A 21,452-nucleotide genomic window follows, 5' to 3' on the forward strand; every position below is an offset into this window, starting at 1 on the left:
ACTCTCTTCATAGGCCGGCAATCCGTATGATCTAGACTCAATTAAAAATTTCAAGATTAAAGTCAAGATTCAAACAAAAGGTTCACATCCTTAATTCTTTTCATATATTTCCCACTTGATGTTAACTAATATCATTCCCATCAAGAAACATGACTGAATTATTAAAGAAAGAAAAAAAAAGATGATGATGATGATGATGTACACTTGACCTAGTAGTGTTTGTAACCCTGGACTTTTATGGTCACACAGTTGTACCTTATGCATTAAAAATTATACTTCTCTTTACAATATATAAACATCAAGTAAAGCTTTTTCATTGCCTAATTATGGGGATTCTAAGCTTATGTTGTTTCTTGTTTTTCTCCATACATAAACTTGTTGATGCTCAAATAACGACTGGATCGAATGAAGGTTTGTATGTGTTTCATGATTTGACTTCATAATCATAACACAAGTTTTGATCTTTTTTTTTTTATTTATTGTTCTTTTTACAGTGATTGCTATAAAGAAAGTGATAGATTATTGGGGTTTGAGTTCAAGGGTAAACTTGTCAATTGACCCCTGCACTCGTGATGCATCTTGGGCTACCGAAAATGCAAACCCACGAATTGTTTGTGATTGTTCTAACAACGTCTGCCACATAACTCACTTGTCAGTTCTTTCATTTTTTTTTTTTAATATTTATGTTTTAAATTAAATAAAAAATTAATGCTGCAAGTTGTAAAGAAAATGAAAGTTTACATTAAATTCAATTATTTTTGCAGGAAATTATATGCTTTGGATATATCTGGTGAACTCCCACAAGAACTTTTTCAACTTACTGAGCTTATTGACTTGTAAGAAACCAATAAACTTATTTATAAAGAAATATTAAAAAAAATTGAATTTTAAAATTTTAGCTGAAATGTATTTCTTTTTAACATAAAATTTATATAATTTATGCTACAGGAACCTCGGACAGAATGTATTGAGTGGCTCTATCCCTAAAGAAATTGGAAGATTATTCAAAATGCAATATTTGTTAGTATCTTTTAAAATTCTTTCAAACTTATTATAATTGTGAATTCAATAATAATAACATGTCATTTTATTAATTATTTAATATTTAATATTTATTATCAGGAGCCTTGGTATCAATAATTTTAGCGGTGTCGTGCCTATGGAGCTTGGGAATCTCACGGATTTGAAATCTTTGTTAGTATAAAAATCTTTAATTTATGTTTTAATGACATAAAACATTAATTAATTAATCACCCTTATTATTTATAATAATATATTTTTTTTCTCTCATTCAGAAGCTTCAGTTCAAACAATTTCAATGGACCTTTGCCTATTGATTTAGGAAAGTTGATCTCCTTAGAGCAACTGTAAGTAAGAGTCTGCTTTGTATGAGTAAATTGGGCTATATGGATAATGATATTTATCTAGATAAAATGTTGTATACATAAGCTCTGTTTTTTTGTTTTTTTTAAATAGATGAAACCGTTTGAATGATAAAATAACCATTTTACTCTTATATTCCAAAAAAAATTTGCAATATTCATTGATTTTAATATTAAAGGAGTCGCGATAAAAAAGAATAGCAAAAAAACAAATTTTACAATATTAAGCCATGTTTTTTTGGCTTAACCTATTAAGTCATTCTATCAAGATTAAGTCAAAAAATAATAACAATCCTATAACTATCCAGATTAGTGCTTTACCCATTAGAAAACATACCCTAACTTTGTAAGCTGCATATATATATATATATATATATATATATATATATATATATATATATATATATATATATATATATATATATATATATATATATATATATATATATTAAATATATAATTTTTCTTACAAGTTTCTTTGTTTGATTTATGTTATTGTTGAATTAGGTACATAGACAGCAGTGGAGTGAGTGGACCATTTCCTCAAGAACTTTCAAACTTGAAATCACTTCATACGCTGTAATTAATTAATTCTAGAAACATTTGTGAACTTTTTATTATAAAAAAATTCATATCTTGAAAAGTTTTTTTTTGTGTGACAGGTGGGCTTCTGACAATGGTTTTACTGGAAAGCTTCCTGAGTTTTTGGGAACTTTTACAAATCTAAAAACATTGTAAACGAGATTACCTCTAGAAATCATATATCTTTTGGTTATAAAAATTTAGTTCATGTAAATAAATTCTCATTTATATTTTAGGAGACTTGAAGGAACATCTCTTGAAGGCCCAATTCCTAGTAGTTATGCAGCTTTGACAAAACTAGAAGATCTGTAAGATCATTTAGCAGTTTTATAAAACTTTAGAAATAATTAGAGAATAAATATTGATTATATGATATAATGAATTTAATCTATTTATTCATTTCTTTTGTTTTTTATAGGAGAATCGGTGATCTAGGTGGTGAAGATTCTACACTTGATTTCTTAGTTAACTTCACAAGCCTTTCCATTCTGTATGACTTCACTAGTTCACTAATCACTACCTTCTCATTTACTTTTGTTTTGATTATTAGTTCTTACATCTCTAAGTTAAATGACTAAAATGCCCTTTATTAGTTATAAAGTTTTGGAAATATTTAATGTAATTCAACCTTTGTGTATAGCTCCTTGAGAAGCTCAAGAGTGGGTGGCGAAATTCCTTCACAAATTGGCACTTTTGTCAACTTACAAATCCTGTAAGATGTTTCTTTTTTACTTAATGGACTTAACAGATACATGACTTTGAAGGTAACTGTTTCTTTTTTACTTAATATGTTAAAGGGACTTAAGCTTCAACAAATTAACAGGCGTCATACCAGACTCTTTCCAAGATTCACAATCTTTGCATTTCTTGTAAGTATTTGGATTTTTTTTTTTTTTTTTTTTAAATTAAAAGATTACAAATCTTCAATTAAAACACAATTTTATAAAATTTTCAGGTATCTTGGAAGCAATGACTTAAATGGGGTGATTCCACCGAATATCATAACTCCACAGCTCCGGGCATTGTAAGTTTTCATGTAAATTGACTATTTTGCCCTTCGATATTCATGTGTTTAATTTTTTTTTTATAATCTTACAACAGAGATGTCTCATTCAATTCCATCACTGGGAATTTGCCTGCTAATTTCACCAAAATTGGAAGATCAATGTGAGTTTCAACTTTCAACAACGTTTTAAAAAGTAAGAATCATTCAAACACTGCATAAAATGTAACAGTTCTTCTACAGGAATGCTGTAGGAACTTTGGTAAATGGAGATGGCTTACTAGAAGGGTAAATTTTCATGGTGTTCTTCATCATCTTCATCTAATCCAATTTTCTTGAGATGTTTTCTGTCAAGAACTGATTATGAATCAGTGCAGGAAAACCTCTGAGATCTCACGTTGCCTGGTAACTGATAACCAGTGCACAGAAAAGGTTCCAGTCAGTAAGTTCCGTGAACATCAAAAAGTCTCAGAAAATTTGAAGAATTCATATCAATTTTGACTTTATTTGAATGGCTGTAGATTCGTTTGCTGTAAAATGTGGTGGATCTTCAATGGTATCTACATATGGTGTTGCATTCGATGATGATTCAGAAACCCTAGGAGCTTCATCAGTCTACACAGGTTCGAACAACAGATGGGTAGTAAGCAACACAGGGAGTTTCATATCGAACCCTAATGGACCTCAATACACGACACAGACAGCTTCTCAAATCACAGCTACTTTAGATTCCGAGTTGTATAAAACAGCAAGAATCTCACCAAATTCGTTGAGGTATTACGGATTAGGATTGAGAAACGCGAAATACAATGTCGAACTCCATTTTTCTGAAATACAAATGGATGATGATTCAAGATCATCATGGAAAGGTCTCGGAAGACGCTTGTTCGATGTTTATATCCAGGTACATCGATTGATTACAGATTCAGTCTCATATTGTGTTTCATGGTTAACCTAATTTTGATGTAACAAAATTGAAAAGGGAGAAAGGGTTCTTCAAGATTTCAACATAAGAAACGAAGCACAGGGATCAAATAAGGCGTTGGTGAGATCATTTGAAGCGAACGTGACGAACACGATCATTGATGTTCATCTGGTGTGGGCTGGAAAGGGTACTTGTTGCATTCCGGTTCAAAGCACATTTGGCCCCTTGATCTCGGCTATACATGTTTCACAAGGTTAGTTTTTCGGCCACCGGCGAGCATTAGGGTTTTAAACATCGACATTTAGGGTTCATAGGTTCAAATGCCAATTTCTTCATTTCTTGTGGAATAATCTTTGTTTTGTTTTACTAGTATCTTCCCGTGGTGGTTCTTCCAACGATAAGAAGCAGGTCGGAAGGATCGTCGGAATAACACTCGGAGGTGTCGCCGGAATTTTCATAGCATGCTCTGTTTTTTACTTATGGTGGAAGAAGAAGACCCCAGAACATGTTCGTATCCTTACAGATTCGCCCAAGAAGAGCTTAACTTCCGTCTAGATGAACAACTCCTCCTTGTGGCGTATGATCATGTTGAATCTGTGTATGCATTGTAGTAATATTAAAAAATGGTGTGCGTCATATAATGATATAGCTAGATGTCAAGGGACTAAATATGAAAAATAGTAAAAGTCTTGGGTCAAGGTTGACTTTCACTAGTGAGTTGCTATTTCACTTTTTATTATAGTTTTCTTTTGCCATTGTTGTAATCTCATTTCTCTGTTTGTATAGGTAAGAAATAATGATGCAACAGATTTGTGGTCATTTTGTTGGTTTCTCCCATTAAAATTTTCTTCTTGATTTATTGTTTCTTTTTAATTAATCTTGTTATCCAATTTTAGGTTACTTTAAGTTCGTTTATATTTGAACAATCGTTTTTAGGGATTTCCAAATCCCCAAAGTGAGATGGTTTTTTTTATTTTATTTGGCTTGTCGAGAAACTTCATAGATACCTTCTCCCTATTTCAGATCTTTCTTCATAGATGCTTTCTCCCTCTTTCAAACAAATATGTTATTAAACAAAAACTAAATATTAAAATGGTTTTTTTTTAGATAAATAATAGTAATGCCCTTTTGCCATTGTTAGATAAATATGTTTGCTTCAAGACCCATGTTTTAGGTGAAGTTTCTAACTTTTAGTTTGTGGGAATAGAATCATGTATACCTTGTAATTTTGTATGATAAATGGGCATATTATTATGTCGTTTTGCTTAAGGCATTGAAAATCTTATGACTAGCCGATCATATGTGATTCAATTTGTAGAATGACAATACTTGGTTTGAAAACCAACATTTGAGTCAAATATCTGGTTAATGAGTATGTAAGTAGTTTAGGAAATCAACTTTGTTATAAGATTACAAACTTAAAACTAAATTTTTTTATATATAGTAATTTAAATTCAAAGACATGTTTCATAAGTTATAAAAAAATTGGCTAAAATATATGCTTTACACATAATTAAAATTCAAAGTTTATTGTACGAATAATATTATATATGCATACTTCTGAGTTGTAGTAGAAGACTTTTAAATAGAGTTTAGAATAAACTAACAATGAATCATATGATTAACCCTTTTCAAATAATTAAATTAAAAAAAAAATAAAAAAAAAAACTCACTTAATAATATTTGGTTTTAGATTGTAATTTATAAATTGTCTGTTACCACATTTCAAACATTTTAAATGATCCAACTAAAGTTTTTAAAATGCATTTTACCAAGTTAATTGTAAATATTTAAACACATAATTTTATATACCCAACATTCAAGTTGAAAAACATTAATCATTAATCAGTACATGTTTATAGCAATCATTCACTCATTTGCTTACATTACATATATATAATATCATTAAACACACAATCTTATACCCAAAATTCAAGTTCAAAAAAATATTAAATCGTGAATCAAATACCAACCAAACGAATATCACTTACAAACCAATAACCAATTACCAAAAAATACTAATACTATCTAACTATCCAATAATTTTTATCGTCATTTTCCTATTTCCATTTCGGTTGCTTATCGTGTCTTCCAACATCATATATACGGAAAAAATTAATGTAAAAGTGAATACATAACCACCACTTTGTTATTAAATGATAAAATAAACTTATAATTACATTTAGCAGTGTCATCATCTTTGAAAATGTCTTCGATGTTGTCCACATCTGCAACCAACTTCCTACCCAATCTTCGGTGCAAACCAAGGTCTCTACTATAGGTGCAACCAAGTTTGTTCACTAAGGATCAAATATGTAGCATCTTGTACTAAAAGTCGATTTGGATACTACACTAGAGATTTGAATGCCCAAAATATATAAATATATAAAGTGTTAAATTATAATAACTACTATAATAAAATATATAATTAATTAAAGTTAACCTTTTGCCATACCTGAGACAATCGAGTGATGGGATGCATTATTTTTTCCACCAAAACAAATATTAAAGTCTTTAAAGTATTGGGTTGGTGCATCGTTCAAATATCGTGTTAACTCCGTTTTCATTGAAGCCGATGAGTTTTCCGATTGAACCGTTTTCTAGAACTTATAGTTTTTACATAATAATAATAATAATAATAATAATAATAATAATAATAATAATAATAATAATAACCTTAGGAATAAGTTAGAAAAATATTGTAAGTAATAGCTTTTATGATAATAACCTGAAAAAGAATTACAAATCGGACGTAATTGTTAATTACGATAATAACCTGAAAAAGAATTATAAATCAGATGTAGTTGTGAATATAAATCGGACGTAATCGTGAAACTATACGCATGGGGGCATTGAGGGGGGCAAAGTAGGCAACTACACATGACCATTTTTTTATTATATATTTTTATTTACAAATAAAAACTTATAATAAGTATAAGGGCCATTTTTTTCTTAATCATCCTAGGTCTTTGAAAATATTGAATTCCTCAAGACCAACCGACTATATGTGTTCGCTTTCTTACTCGTAATATCAATTATTTTCAATGAAATAATGGGGTGTATACCCCTTACAAAAACATGTCTAGATTTAAAAATGGGACAAGGCAAAGATGATATATTTTTTTAAAGGTTTTCATTCCCAAGGTTTAATAGGAATGCATGTTTTTTTTGAAAGAGCCACGAGGAATGCATGTTATGTATATAGACAGTTGAACAATGTGCCACATTAATTTAATATCCCCTTTTATCACATAAGATATGCTGAGGATGTATCCATCAACCTATATATATACCTTTTAGCTACACATCAAATTATTTAAAACATCACCAAAAATAAAGCATGCCAGTTCAACAAGAGGACGTTATCCGACCCACCGTTGATTTTCCACCCAGCATTTGGGGAGATGTGTTTCTGGACTATAAAGAGGTATGCAAAGTATTACAAGTTATCATAAACACAACATTTGTGTGTATTAGAAAATAAATGTTATCAAGCTAGAGTAATATGATGAAGCTCTATATTATCTATATATATTCATGCTTCTATATAAGATAAGATAATTTATGTAGACGTTTTATGAAGAATTAATGTTCCTTCGTGTGGAATTTCAACAAATTTAATTGCGTCTTATATGTAAATGAAGCAAGAAGACAATGACGGGATAGAAAAAGTGGTTGATGAGTTGAAAGAAGAAGTGAGGAAAGAAATATTGACAAGTTTGAATGATCCCACACAACATTTAAATTTGTTAAAACTGATCGATGCTATCCAACGCCTTGGCATTGCATATTATTTTGAAAAGGAGATTAATCAAGCCTTGCAACAAATCTATGATGCATATGGTGATAATTGGAATGGTATGGGTACTTCCATATGGTTTCGACTCATGCGACAACAAGGCTTTTTCGTCTCAAGTGGTAATTACTATACTCTTTGTGTGTGTGTTTCTCGTTTATTCTTGACATAACTAATGATGCCTTACATGAAATGAAACAGATAATCTCAACACATACAAGGATAAAGAGGGGTGTTTTAGTCATGAGCCCTTAAAAAACGACCTTCAAGGCTTACTTGATTTGTATGAGGCTTCGTATATGAGTATACCCGGCGAGGTCATACTAGATGATGCTCTTAATTTTTCAAGAAAGTGTCTTGATGACATGGCAAAGAGCAACCATCTAAACCTAGTTTCTACTGAAATACACGAAGCACTAAAGCAACCTTTAAATAAAAGGTTGCCGAGACTCGAGGCAATACGTTACATACCTTTCTATGAACGACAAACTTGTCACAATGTTTCGTTGCTAAAACTTGCAAAGTTAGGGTTTAACCTGCTTCAATCTCTCCATAAAAAGGAGATTTGCCAAATATCCAAGTATGTATATATATATATATATATATATATATATATATATATATATATATATATATTTAAGCTCTTTCCTTCTCCTTAGGTATTGTTATGGATCCAAAATATCTTTCACATATATAGACTAACTAACTATAAATGTGTATATTTTTAAATTACTATAGGTGGTGGAAATGCTTCGATGTCCCAAACAATCTACCTTATGCAAGAGATAGATTGGTTGAATGCTACTTATGGGCATTAGCAGTGTATTCTGATCCTCAACATTCTATTGGTAGAATGTTTGTGGCTAGAGGTTTAGCAATAGGAACACTTATAGATGACACCTATGATGCTTATGGTACATATGAAGAACTTTTGATTTTTACAGAAGTAATCCAGAGGTAAAAAAATTGAAAAAAGGAAGTTATAGTTTAAAAAGACATATTGAGTTACATTTTGTTTTTAATTATCTATAGGTGGTCGATTACATGTCCTAACAACCTTCCAGAAAACATGAAACTTTTATACCAAATGCTCATGAATCTTTTTGAAGAAATGGAGGAAACTTTGGCTAAACAAGGAAAAGTCAATCGTCTTAATTATGTCAAAGAGTCGGTAAGATTCAACATGATTTCATCTTTGTAATAGTATCTTTCACAAAAGTAATATGAATATGCAGGGTTCTTGGACATAAGCTTATCATGGACTGTCCAAATTATTATATATAGGGGTTTTCTTTAATGTAGAAAATATAGAATTCTTTTGTTTTATATAGAGTTTTAGAACATTAAGGCTATATTATTGGAGTTTTTAAAATTTGTTGAATCATGTTGATTTGGTTGTATGTGATTGAGTAGATGAAAGAATACATGAGAAGCTACATGAGAGAAGCACAATGGACACATGATAAGTATATTCCAACCATTGAGGAACACGGAGAAGTTGCATATATCTCTACTGGATTTATATTTGCTCTTGCGTCAAGTTTTGCTGCCATGGATGATGAAATAACAGGGGAGACATTCCAATGGCTTTTCACCTATCCTCCTATTGTCAAAGCTTGTTGTGGGATTTGTAGGTTGATGGATGATATTGTCACCCACAAGGTACAACCAACTATAAAGTTTGTTATGCTAAAAAGCAATCTATATGTAATTGCATAACAACCAACATTAACCTCTCCCTTATATGATTCAAAGCTTATGTGTTATTCATTAATCTTGGATGTATACTTTGTTAATTAAGTATAACATATGCTATTTCAAATCATTTGATAAAAAATGCAGGGCGAGCAAGAAAGAAATCATGTTGCCTCTGTCATCGAATGCTACATGAAGCAATTTGATGTGGCTGAGCAACATGTATATGGTGTATTCAATGAGAAAGTTGAAGATGCTTGGAAAGAAATGAATAAAGAGTCCAACATGTGTAAAGATGTTAAAATGCCTATAATTAGGCGGGTTATCAATTTGGGACGAGGAATGGATGTTATGTACAAGAATAAAGACCATTTCACACATGTTGGCGAAGAACTTATAAATCATATCAACTCTCTCCTTGTCGATGCTATCATCATATGAGTTCCAATACCTCATTAGTTATTGTCTTCCATGTATTTTGAAGTGGGGGATTTTTCTTTACGATGGTTGATTATGGGAATAATAAGATGTCAAGTTCTTTTTGTGTATGATGTCTTAATTTTTTTTATTTCTTTTTGGAAAAACGACATAAAATTAGAAACTAGCAAAAGCTAGAAAATTACAAGGAATGAATTACCTAGAAAGGATTTGCAACCACCCTACCCAATTAAACTAAAAATTCAATTTTCTAACATTAATCAAAATATACAACTGAGAAACTATGAAGTCTCACAAAATTGTCTTCCTAGGTTTGATAGAAGAAAACATAACTTTGGGTTGAAGGTCGTTTTAGTTTAGCAAGAATTTCAGACAATTTAACAACATTTTCAACCATGGTTGGAAGTAATGCTTTTGTGTAGTGAAAACCTACACAAAAATTATGCCACTTACCACCCATGCAGTTCTTGGCTAAAGCACATATTCATTATTTGGTGATAAAACATAAAGCATACATTTTCATTGCTAATAAAAACCATACCATTAAAACATTATAAATACAAATTACCAAATATTAATAAATAAAACACTAGCTAACATTATACAAAATAAAACATAAGCTTTTAAAACACACATACTAATTGTCATCTTCATTACAATCGTCCATGGATAAATCATATGATTTTTTCTACATGTTAAACCATGTTTGTTTATCATTCATCTTGTCACACCCCCGAACCGGAACGGCGGAAACGTTCAGAGGCGAATGACTTCATCTTGTGATATCATAACAAGTGTATATAAATGAAACATAGGCATCATCATCACCATACATAAAATATAAAAACATACATAGTTTACATCATTATGTTTGTTCATAAAGTTACATCCCAAAAATATCAAGTGTATGATGAAAAACAAAATACAACCACATCCAAATTCCTTAGCTGCCAACCTGTTTAACAAGTTCCTGAGAATACAATTCGTTTGAAAAGCGTCAACATATAACATGTTGGTGAGTTCATAAGAATTTTTTATATAAAAACCTTGTGATAGTTAAAACCCCAAAAAATCCAATATCTTCTGTAAAAAAATAGTTTATGAGTCTTGTTTTCATATCATGTATAGTTGTGTGTGTGTTCTTGTTTATCTGTGTTGAGATCTTGTAAGAAAAATGTTTCCCCAGAAAATCCTATATTTTATGTTATACAAAAGTTGTGGTCTTAAAACCCTAAGACCTACGTGGTGAAATTGTGTTTAAAGTATTCAACCCGTAGTTGGTTACAATTTAAATGTGTGTCCCGCGTAAATTTTAAATAATATAGTTATATTCTAAGTGAGTCGTTATAACGTACCATACTAATATGACAGAGTGTCTGTCTTGACGTTCTTTAGGCGTCGGTTTCAGAAAAGACATTTGTTACCGTAGACTGGTTTGTCTAACTGTAGCGAACAGTTCAGGTGTGTGGTGTCAATCCCGTATAGATCTATACACAAATTTCTGCTCTCCTCCAGGAGACTCTGGTTATAACTACTACAGGACTTTCGATGTACGCTAAAATAGGTACGGTAAAGGTGCATCTTAATAGAATCCTAACATAAATTTACGCTAATAGTTGATCTCGTTGTTTAATATTATAAATAACGTTAATTGTGTATGTTGCCAAGATATTTCGTTTTTATCACGTATGCCGAGGATAACCCATTTTTAATCATATTGTCAAAGATGGTCCGGTATTACTGAAAATGACAAAAATGACCCAACTTTATATAAAATATCAATTAAGGTCCATAGTTATCCAAAATGCCATAAATGGCCCAAAAGGTCAATAATGGCCCATAATTACCATAAGTGGTCATAAATGGCCCAATATTGTTATAATTGTTGAAAACGACCAATTCCTACTAAAATACTCATTTAAGGCCCATTTTTATAAAAGTGTTCAAAAATGGCCCATGTTTGCTAAATAGTTTGTTTTCGGCCCATTTTAAGTTAAAATGTCATATTTGGCCCAAACTTGTTATATGTTTCATTTTCGGCTCATTTTAATTTAGAAATATCATAAATGATTCATTTTTACTAAAAATTCAATTTTAGTCCGAAAATACCGAAAATGACATAAAATACCCATTTATATCAAAAATGACCATTTTGGCCCATTAATGCCGAAAATGTGATCAAAGGCTCATTTTTCACTCTATTGTCAAATATGGTCCCTTTTATATTTTCTTTAGTTTCATAGTGAGTTTTTAAACATACTTAACCTTATTAACCAAACATGAGAAGTTACATAAGGCAACTTATTCCAATAACTTCAAGACTTGTATGAATCTCAAATTTATGGAGCTTGTAGTATAATATCACAACATTTTAACACACACATAACATTTAAAACATACCATACAAACAATTATACAAAGATTTCATAAGACCTTGACTTGTATCCTCCCCCAAAAGAAAGAAAAACTTGAAAATAGGGGATGTGAAGCTCACCTTGGGATTTTTCGGTTTTGAAGAGGAATGATGGAGTGAGTTTCCGGCCTTAGCTAGCTTCTTTGAAGAGATTTGTGGAGTTTTGGTGTTCTAGGATCATAAACACGAAAATAGAGTGGTTTTAGGAGAGATCTTAGCATCAGATGGAGTTAAACAACTTGAGTGTGAAGTAACTTACCAAGTTTGTAAGCTTGAAGAACCTTCTTGACCAAACACACACACACACACACTCACGATTTTAGAGGAGGAAAGAAGAAAGGGTTTTCTTTTGAGACTAGAGAGGAAAATGAGGGTGGAGTGTGAGTTTGAAAATGAAGAATGGAGAGGCGTTAGGGGGTTTGCGGCCGATGAGAGGGGAGGGGAGGGATCATAGGGTTGACTTCTAGGGTTTGTGATGTGAGTGTTACTTAGATGCATGAGATGTAATGCATGGTTATCCACCATACAATATAGAGGTGGCAATGCATTTATCCAATGCATTCCTTTCATTTTAAAAAAATGACCGATCGGTCATGGAGAGGGGAGAAAGAAAAATCTTTTGGGCTTGGCTAGGGAAATGAACCGAGAACCCATTGCCCCAATAAGGGTTTTTGGCCCATGAAGGCCCGTTTATGGGTTTGCAGCCCAATGAGGCTAAATAAAAGGGTTCTCGGCCCAATATGCTTAAAATAATTCTTCGTGGCCCAATAAGGTCCAATATGGGTCTTATGGCCCAATATGGTATTGGATATAGATTTTTGGCCCAATTATGGCCCAAAAGTGGGTCTTCGGCCCAAAGGAGCCAAGTTGAGGGGTTGTTGGCCCATTAGGCCTAATAAGAGAGTTTTGGCCCTTTAAGGGTGTTTGGACCCAAAAAACTTGGGCTAAGGCCCAAGGTTGAGTGAATATACTCATTGGGTTACATTTTGAGTTTACACGAGGGAGTTTTAACTAGAAACACAAATTCTTGGATGTATAAATTTGTATTGATTGAAATTAACTTATGCTACACCTAGTGTTACATAGTTACACAAAAGGAAGCCAGTTGTAGATGGATAGAAATTTCTAGTCCTAAGATGTTAGTTGTGACACATCTCCTTCGCCTCGTCTATTGCCATATGCTCTTCCCATATAAGAGATCATTTGGTATCTACCTATCCATTGTTTAGCTTTCTTGATTTCCTGTTGTGTATATTTTATCCATTTCTCTTTTCTTTTGATTTAATATTCCAAAGCATCCATCCCATCCCTTCTTACATGAATATCATAAAGGTTATAGACAATTTCTTTTTGTTTGATAGTTATCAATTCCTTGATGTCATCAGATATCCTCTAAGCTCTAAAATGCCTAGTTGAGGTGGAAAGACGATTGAATTTATGCGAGATTTTTGACCAGCCCCCCTAGGTGGAGAATTAGATGAATACATTTTTGACAAGTAATTGAATTTTATGTTCTTGAAGTAAGAAGATTTGATATGTTTACACTTTTTTATATAGAGCGTTGAAGTGGCGGTAGCTAGAGAAGACTATCCGCTGTATTGCAAATTTCGACCATAATACTATGAAGTCTGACCATAATACTACGAAGTCAGACCACAATACTTCAAATTCGTACCATGAGAAGTCAAACCATAGTAATGTGAAGTCTAAACACATTAATATGAAGTCTGACCAAAGTACTACGTCTGAGCATAGTATTGAGAAGGATGACAACTCATATAAATACATGACAACAAATTCATATTCTTATACATTGACAATAAAAAAATAAAGAGAAACTCAAAGTATTTTATTACTGAAAAATGAAGATGCCTCTAAAGGCTTACAATAACCCTTTATAAAGGGTGAAGCTAAATTTGGCAGGTACGGCCAAATTTGAAAAACTAAAATTGACAATAAATTCTAACAAATAACATTCTAAATAGGAAAAGGAATTTCAGAAAGTAAGAAAAACGAATATTTTGTCATAAAACAAAATAAAATAAAAACGAAAATTGTTTAAAAATTATGGAACACTGAGTTTGGGGGCCTAAATAGTGGAATTTGAGGGATGGCCATATGTCAACTATGAGGATATTCGGCTCGTCGATACCTTTCCATCGATATATCGCATGCCTCAAAATTCCTTACGGATCAAAAGTTATGCTCATTTTAAATTGGGCCTCTTTTGGCCTTGTTAGTCTTTCTCTCACTTGTCCATAAAGGCTTCTGCCAAATTATCTATGTGCCCTGCATCATAATCTATGTGCTCCGCATCATACATAAATATCATAAATACGTAGAAATAAACCAAATTATGTTGATTTCGCAAGGATTCCTACCAAAATGTGACAGTTTGCATGAAATCATTTGAAAATGTCATATTTTGGCTTGTTCCTGCCAAATTGTCACATTTTCTTAGGTATTCATGTTAAAACATATGCACTTAGATCCAAATATATGTTTGTATCATGCAAAAATGTAACATTTTGGCTGGATTTCTTGCTAAATTATCACATTTTATTAGGTGTTCATGTTAAAACATATGAACTTATATCTAGATATATGTTTGTATACATATAAGTATTTTCACATGACCTATGAGAATATGAAAATCCTTGTGATATGGAAATATATGTGAAAATACCTTAAAGTGACGTCTTTTGTGGTTTCGCAAGGATACCTACAAACATTCCTCAAACCCGAGGGGAGTCCTGCGAAAGAGCATACGATTTCATCAAATGTTTAATTTTTGGCTATTTTCCAAAACAATATTAAATGATTTATCTATGGATGATAAACTTTGCCCCATGTACAAATTTACCCACTAAGTTTTTTATGTCATTTACTATTAAACTTGGAAATGATATTCAAAATATACAATTACGAACGAGTGTATGTTTAGCCGATTTCAAATGGTTTTGGCATCTTCGACGAGTATCCAGTCACTTTTTCCAGACTAAATGAAATTTCTTGTGACTGATCTTCCTCTCTAGATTTTGATATCTATTTTTTAAGCAACAAAAAATACACCTCTCTCCCTATCTTGTTTGAGCTTCAAGTTTTTTAAGAAAATCAAACCAACTTAAGCTCCAAAAGATATGGGTTTCTTGTTCTTGTTTCCAACAATCAGGTTTGTATCTTGTTATTGTCACACCATCGACTAAAAAGGTTTTAAAAGATTGTACGATATAACTCCAATTTTTTACTTGTTCTTGAACATGATTTCTAAAACAAAGTCGATGCAACGATTTTTAGCGATGATGTAACATCCCAAAAATCAGAATAAAGTTTTCATTTTTGCAAAAACAATCCGACGACACGATTGTTTACAAAACATTGTTTCCAATAATAATAGTCACAATCAGAGTATCCCAAAATCCAAAATCATAAAACCAAGAGGATGTGCACAATCACGCCTTTGCTTTCTCACGATTGCCTGAAGTACCTGAAACAATAAACTGAAATTGTAAGCCAACACTTAGCAAGTTCCCCCAAAGTACCACACACAACATATAACATATACAATCATGCATGCTAAGTCCAATCAATCATCGGAATGGAATACCTTTAGGCCCACAGTCATCGGGCTGGATTACCCCCGACCCAATCAGTCATTGGACTACAATACCTTCGGGTCCACAGCCATCGGGCTAGATTGCCCCCATCCCAATCAATCATCAGACTGGAATGCCATTATACAACGGGTCCAATCAGTCATTAGACTGGTATACCCTCGGGTCCACAATCATCGGGCTGGATTACCACCGGTCTGTTAGCTCACACACATAGCAGTAAAGCCTCAACCCAAAACAATACTATGTCAACATATGCAACAAATAAACATATAAACAATCAATAGGAAACATGACTGTAATACCTTCCATATACCCCCAGCCCAATTAGGCAAATCTACAGATCACTACCACATAGAAACATTCCATATACCATGATATATATCTAACAGATTACTACAGCATAACAACATCATATATACCAAGATACAAATCTAATAGATCGCTACAGCATAACAACATCTATATACCAGGATACATAACCTAGTGGACCGACATTGGTGACTTTGACCCACAAGTACAGTGAGGAAAAACTCACATCTCAGTCTGAAAAGATATCTGGATAAAACACCACTCCATATACGAAATCTATAAATCACCTCCAAGTGAAGCTTGATGGCAAGGTACTTCTGGATCCAAAGTGATTTACTCTTCTAAGATGGTCTCTTTTCTTTCTCCTTCCTTCAAGGACACTACAAATCACACTTTTAAGCTCAAAATGCACACACATGGAAATATGGTTTGCTTAGGATGAAAATGGGGATGGAGGTTGATGAATGAAGGGGTATCAAAGAGTTAAGGATGTTTAAATAGGGTCTAAACCCTAAAAATTAAGGTTTGGGTCACTACCACGTACGCCCAGCGTACACCCAACGTACATGATCAAATCTGGATTTTCATTTAAATGCATTTCGTGACCAATTTGCAAACAATTATCATACCAAGGGTCAAAATGTAAATACCTGGAATTCGAGGTGTTACAACTCTCCCCCATTTGAATCAGACTTTGTCCTCAAATTCCACTTCCGCGAATAACTCAGGGTAGTGCTCTTGCATCTCCGCATCGGGTTCCCAAGTCCATTCGGAACCCTCCGATGCTGCCACTGGACCTTGACCAAAGTTACCACCTTGTTGCGCAAGGTCTTCGCCTTCCTATCCAAAATTGACACCAGGCTCTCAACATAGTTCAGGCAATCATCGACCTTAATATCATCTAAAGGAACCACTATTGAATCAACAGTTACGCACTTTCATAGCTAAGAAACGTGAAAGGTGTTGTGAATCTGACTGAGCTCCTCATGCAAATCCAATTGATAGGCTACCTTGCTAACCCTGGAAATCACTTGAAACGACTTGATATATTGGGGCCCCAACTTTCCCCTCTTCTTGAAGCGTATTACACCCTTCTAGGGTGATACCTGCAGTAATACCATATCGCCGACCTGGAACTCCAAATCAGATTTACGTCTGACAGCATAGCTCTTCTACCGACTTTGAGCTGTCTGTAACCTCTGCCTATTCACTGTTTTTGTACCCTCCACTTGAAAACAAAGGAAAATCCTAACACGAATCTCAGCTACATAACCTTCATAATGGAACACGAACAACGTCAACATATTCCACAAGTCCTTTTAAACATTTCGAAATCTAGGCATCTTATAAAGAAAACTCAAGAGACCACTCAGAAACCCACATATGCCAAAAAACAAACCCAATAATTTGAGAATACTCATTCACAACGACTATCTTTCTCTCCTTAACTGAACGACCCAACTTCCAGTGAGGACCACACAACCGAGAACTCTTAAAACTACAACCATAAACCAACTCCATCAATTTACCCTCGGAACCGGGAACCCAGTCGATCACTAAGTCTTCCAACTCTCACAATGAACTAACACCCAAACATGCCCAAAAACTAATGATTCGAGACCTTAGAGCCTCAATCATATGACTACAGGGTCTCTCCCATATGCATCATTTTTGCCACTGGTTCATGATACATTGTGACACCATCAAACCATTGAGATGAGAAGCTCACGGTTCCTTACCATTTTTTGCCAAATCTCGATCTCAGCCATGAAGATCCCCGACCAGAGTTGGGGGGGGGGGGCTATGGACATATGGACATCATCCCACCGACCTGCAGGAATCCAAACAATGTCTCACTTAACACTTACCAAAACCATAGGAGCCATACCACACTACAATACACAGTCCTCCCACATTCTCACAACCATTCCTGGTACAACCTCACTCATCCTATAGAATGTTACAGCTCAAGTCGTAGACTTACCACACTTTCACGCCCGTATACCACCTAGTGAACGTTATGGTTATCCCACGGTCCCACTGCACTTCCACAATTGCCATGGGCCTTGCCTATGGTTTCGCCAACCATCTACAATAATGAAAGATCTAGTATACTCAAAAATCATATTAAAGTGATTAACATATGATACTAAAGGGTCACACTACCAACAACTTGATACAATTGATTATTTATTAGAAATTGATTTTAATAAATATTGTAAACTCTTATAATTAAATATAAAATTACTTATTTCTAGGAAATAATTAATTTTCAGTAGCAAGTAACATAATATATCATATGATATGATTTATAAGTCATGCACAACATTTTGGACTAGATAAATCTTTTTGTGTTTTACCAAAAAAGTCAAAGTGTATATTTTATAAGCTTTGGTTATAAAATATAAAATACTAGCTTTTCTTTTTCTTCTTAAAAATTTTGAAACTAGGACTTTTGATTAGTTTTATTGAAAGTAAGGTTATGTCTTACAAGCATGGGGGACAATATGGTCTAGGGACATAAGGGCTTACTTGATTAAGAACTTATAAGTAATAGATTTACTTTATGAAGGCTTTCAAGCCTTTATTTTGTGTACACCCAAAACTGTAAGTGGTAGAGAGTGCATCACTTTCTCCACCTTTTGTTCATTCTTTTGAAGTTTACTTGCATCTCATGCTCTCTTTATGTTCTTATTTTTATAAGAACATAAAGCTTAAGAGATTAATATTTTAAGAATAGCATCTAAATCAAGTTGGTTTCTTGTTGGTGTCTCCAAAGTTTATCATTCTTCATCAACTTCCAAGCCTCCTAAGAGAATCCAAAGAACTAAAAAAGTTGTTATTTCTTCATTCTTTCTTTGGTTGGTGTTTAATCTTTCCAAACTTTTCAAGAAGATCATTGGTGGGTTATAAACTTGTTTTATGTTATTCAAATTATCAAGTCTTCCATTGCTAAAAATCATGTTTGTGAAACTAGTTTTTGTATAAAAACCCAACAAATAATATATAATCGAAGATCAACATGAGCCGGAACCCAGAATGAGATAACCCAAATCCTCAATCTTTGATTCCCTGATTATGATCAAAACCAACTATTCTCTTGCCCTTAGATATGAATACCAAGTCACTCCGCATTTGAAATTATTACCGATATTTCCAAGAAGTTCTCCCCCACTTGGAATCAGCCCCTCCCTAACAGCTTCAAGACTTTTACTATACATTTATAGTCCATAGTGTCCAGACCCTAAGCTTTCTAGCTTGATCACCATCCATATAAATAAACTTCTTATAAAACCTTCTCAACCATAATACTAAAACCTGCACAAAAGTGCATCCACACCCTGAAGTAAATTGATAACTCAACAATAGCTCTACCCCTACTAATGACAGCGATCGATTCGACGATCCAACACCACCTTCAATTGATAATCAAACTGAGTAATACGCACTCCTCTTAACTCTATTTCGTTGTCCCAGAAGGGACAACCGGCTACAACGAGATCTTGTCTAAAAGCTTCTGACGCAACGGCTACAGACACAACCCCGAGAGCAGGAATCTAACAACAACTCACCCTGCACCTGCTTCGAATCAATTCTCAGTCTTCTCCACCATAAAATATCTCAACGGTCTCGAACACCAGAAATCCAACGAACTTACAATACAACTTCCTTTGGCCCATCGCGCAGAAACCAGCAAAATCAATATGGCTGTTGATCCTTCAAGCATAATGCTCAATCCTCCCTCGCTCAGGTCTTTCTCCCTCATTAGACGACGTCTTCCACGTCGAAGCCTAAAACCGGTTCATCTAGATACTTTTTAACACATCTCTCGGGATGTAAAATGTCATATGACAATTCTTGAATAATAACCAGGAATTGCAAGGAAATCTCGATCCCTATATGGAGATGTTAGAAGTTTTCCCAGCATTACAACTTCCAAACCTTTATGAACGATCCTCTTAGTTTTATGATTTTTGAAGCACCCTGAAAGCCAAAACCCTGACCCTTTAAAACCTACAGATGCTAACATAATAGTTCTAACAAGCTAACTATGCGAATGACTATCCATTCAAGATTAAACCGAGGATCAAAATTCATACTTGTGATTTCTTGTGTTTCAACCTTGACCTCCTACCAGACGGTGGATATCTGGGCGTGCACTCCTTCTACCCATGAAGGATAGTCAGGTTTGAGATGACCCGACCTGTGACATTGGAAACACATCTAATCCTTCTTGCAGTCGCGAATGACATGCCCTTTCTCTCCACACTTGTAGCATTTGAACTTGTGACAAGCAAGCCCGTGGGTTCCACCACACTTCCTACAGATATCAAAGCCCCCTTGACTTCCAGTACCAAGGTTAGCAGCCTCGAAATCTTCATCCATCACTGAATGAGCCCTATTTCTCTTTCCGAGTTGCGTGTCCACATCAAGATCTCCACCAATAGTCACCACAACAGTCCCTGTCACAGTCTGCAAGGATACAGTTCGCTCCTCGAACTTGGCAACTAGCCTACCAGTGATCTGATCCATGATGTCAGGCAACTCTTCCTGTAATATCCATGAAACCTCAGTGACAATCACCCTCTGTATCTGATCATCATTCAACCCCCATCCTATCCTGGCCACCAGATCCGGATCCTGAACCATATCCCCTCGTGAACACCATACTGAAAATGAACCAAAATATATCAAAAAGTCCACAATTCATACCATTTCAACCAAAACAGAGAGACTAAACCCTCGGGGTTTGTGACTTCCTTGCTACGCGTACGGGTCCTATGCTTTTAGTAGTACGAGCTCGTACTACCTTCCATACCTACCCATATTGGTCTCAATGTATCATCACAAACTACCTGAAAACAATCTCAAAACTAGGATACACATACATCCTATCCTTACTCTCTCGAGAGTGGCTAAACATTCCTCAGTTGGCCTGCCACACACACTCACCCAATATAACACTCCCAACACTCGCTAAATAGCATACCATGAGTACCACACACTTCCTAGGCTATCTTAGAATCCTTACCTTACCCTGCCATCAGCTACCGAAAGACCCCCATTGGTGCCCGGTTAACCACTTCACGAATACAGTCACATGCAACATAACTCAAATAATCTTAAATTAAAAGATTCAACCCTAAAACGGTTGAACTCAGACAAGAGATACACAATAGGACCAAATCCTTCACTCTAAGATTATTTAACCCATGTAGCATGCAACTTAACATATTTAATTAGTAGTTAATTCACACCCGAAAGAGTCCTACAAGCAACAAGCAAACAACA

General features: G+C 33.9%; 2 protein-coding genes across 2 annotated transcripts; both read left to right on the forward strand.

Annotated features, from left to right (window-relative positions):
* Nucleotides 1-262: 262 nt before the first annotated feature.
* LOC145057200 (uncharacterized) lies at nt 263-4,711 on the forward strand. The gene is made up of 19 exons (XM_079004979.1): nt 263-411; nt 495-651; nt 765-836; nt 949-1,020; nt 1,123-1,194; nt 1,296-1,367; nt 1,890-1,961; nt 2,045-2,116; nt 2,201-2,272; nt 2,383-2,454; nt 2,605-2,676; nt 2,762-2,833; nt 2,920-2,988; nt 3,066-3,131; nt 3,211-3,255; nt 3,345-3,409; nt 3,489-3,871; nt 3,950-4,145; nt 4,263-4,711. Exons 1-19 carry the CDS (start codon nt 327-329, stop codon nt 4,445-4,447), a joined length of 1,971 nt encoding a protein of 656 aa, XP_078861105.1. The 5' UTR covers nt 263-326; the 3' UTR covers nt 4,448-4,711.
* Nucleotides 4,712-7,224: 2,513 nt separating this feature from the next.
* Nucleotides 7,225-9,929, forward strand: LOC145057202 (epi-cedrol synthase-like). Its single transcript, XM_079004983.1, has 7 exons — nt 7,225-7,319; nt 7,537-7,810; nt 7,890-8,268; nt 8,427-8,645; nt 8,721-8,859; nt 9,102-9,350; nt 9,531-9,929. Exons 1-7 carry the CDS (start codon nt 7,233-7,235, stop codon nt 9,822-9,824), a joined length of 1,641 nt encoding a protein of 546 aa, XP_078861109.1. The 5' UTR covers nt 7,225-7,232; the 3' UTR covers nt 9,825-9,929.
* Nucleotides 9,930-21,452: the final 11,523 nt, after the last annotated feature.

Source organism: Lactuca serriola, chromosome 6 (genome assembly GCF_051521515.1).
Source record: "Lactuca serriola cultivar US96UC23 chromosome 6, Lser_US96UC23_V15, whole genome shotgun sequence".
Classification (NCBI taxonomy): domain Eukaryota; kingdom Viridiplantae; phylum Streptophyta; class Magnoliopsida; order Asterales; family Asteraceae; genus Lactuca; species Lactuca serriola.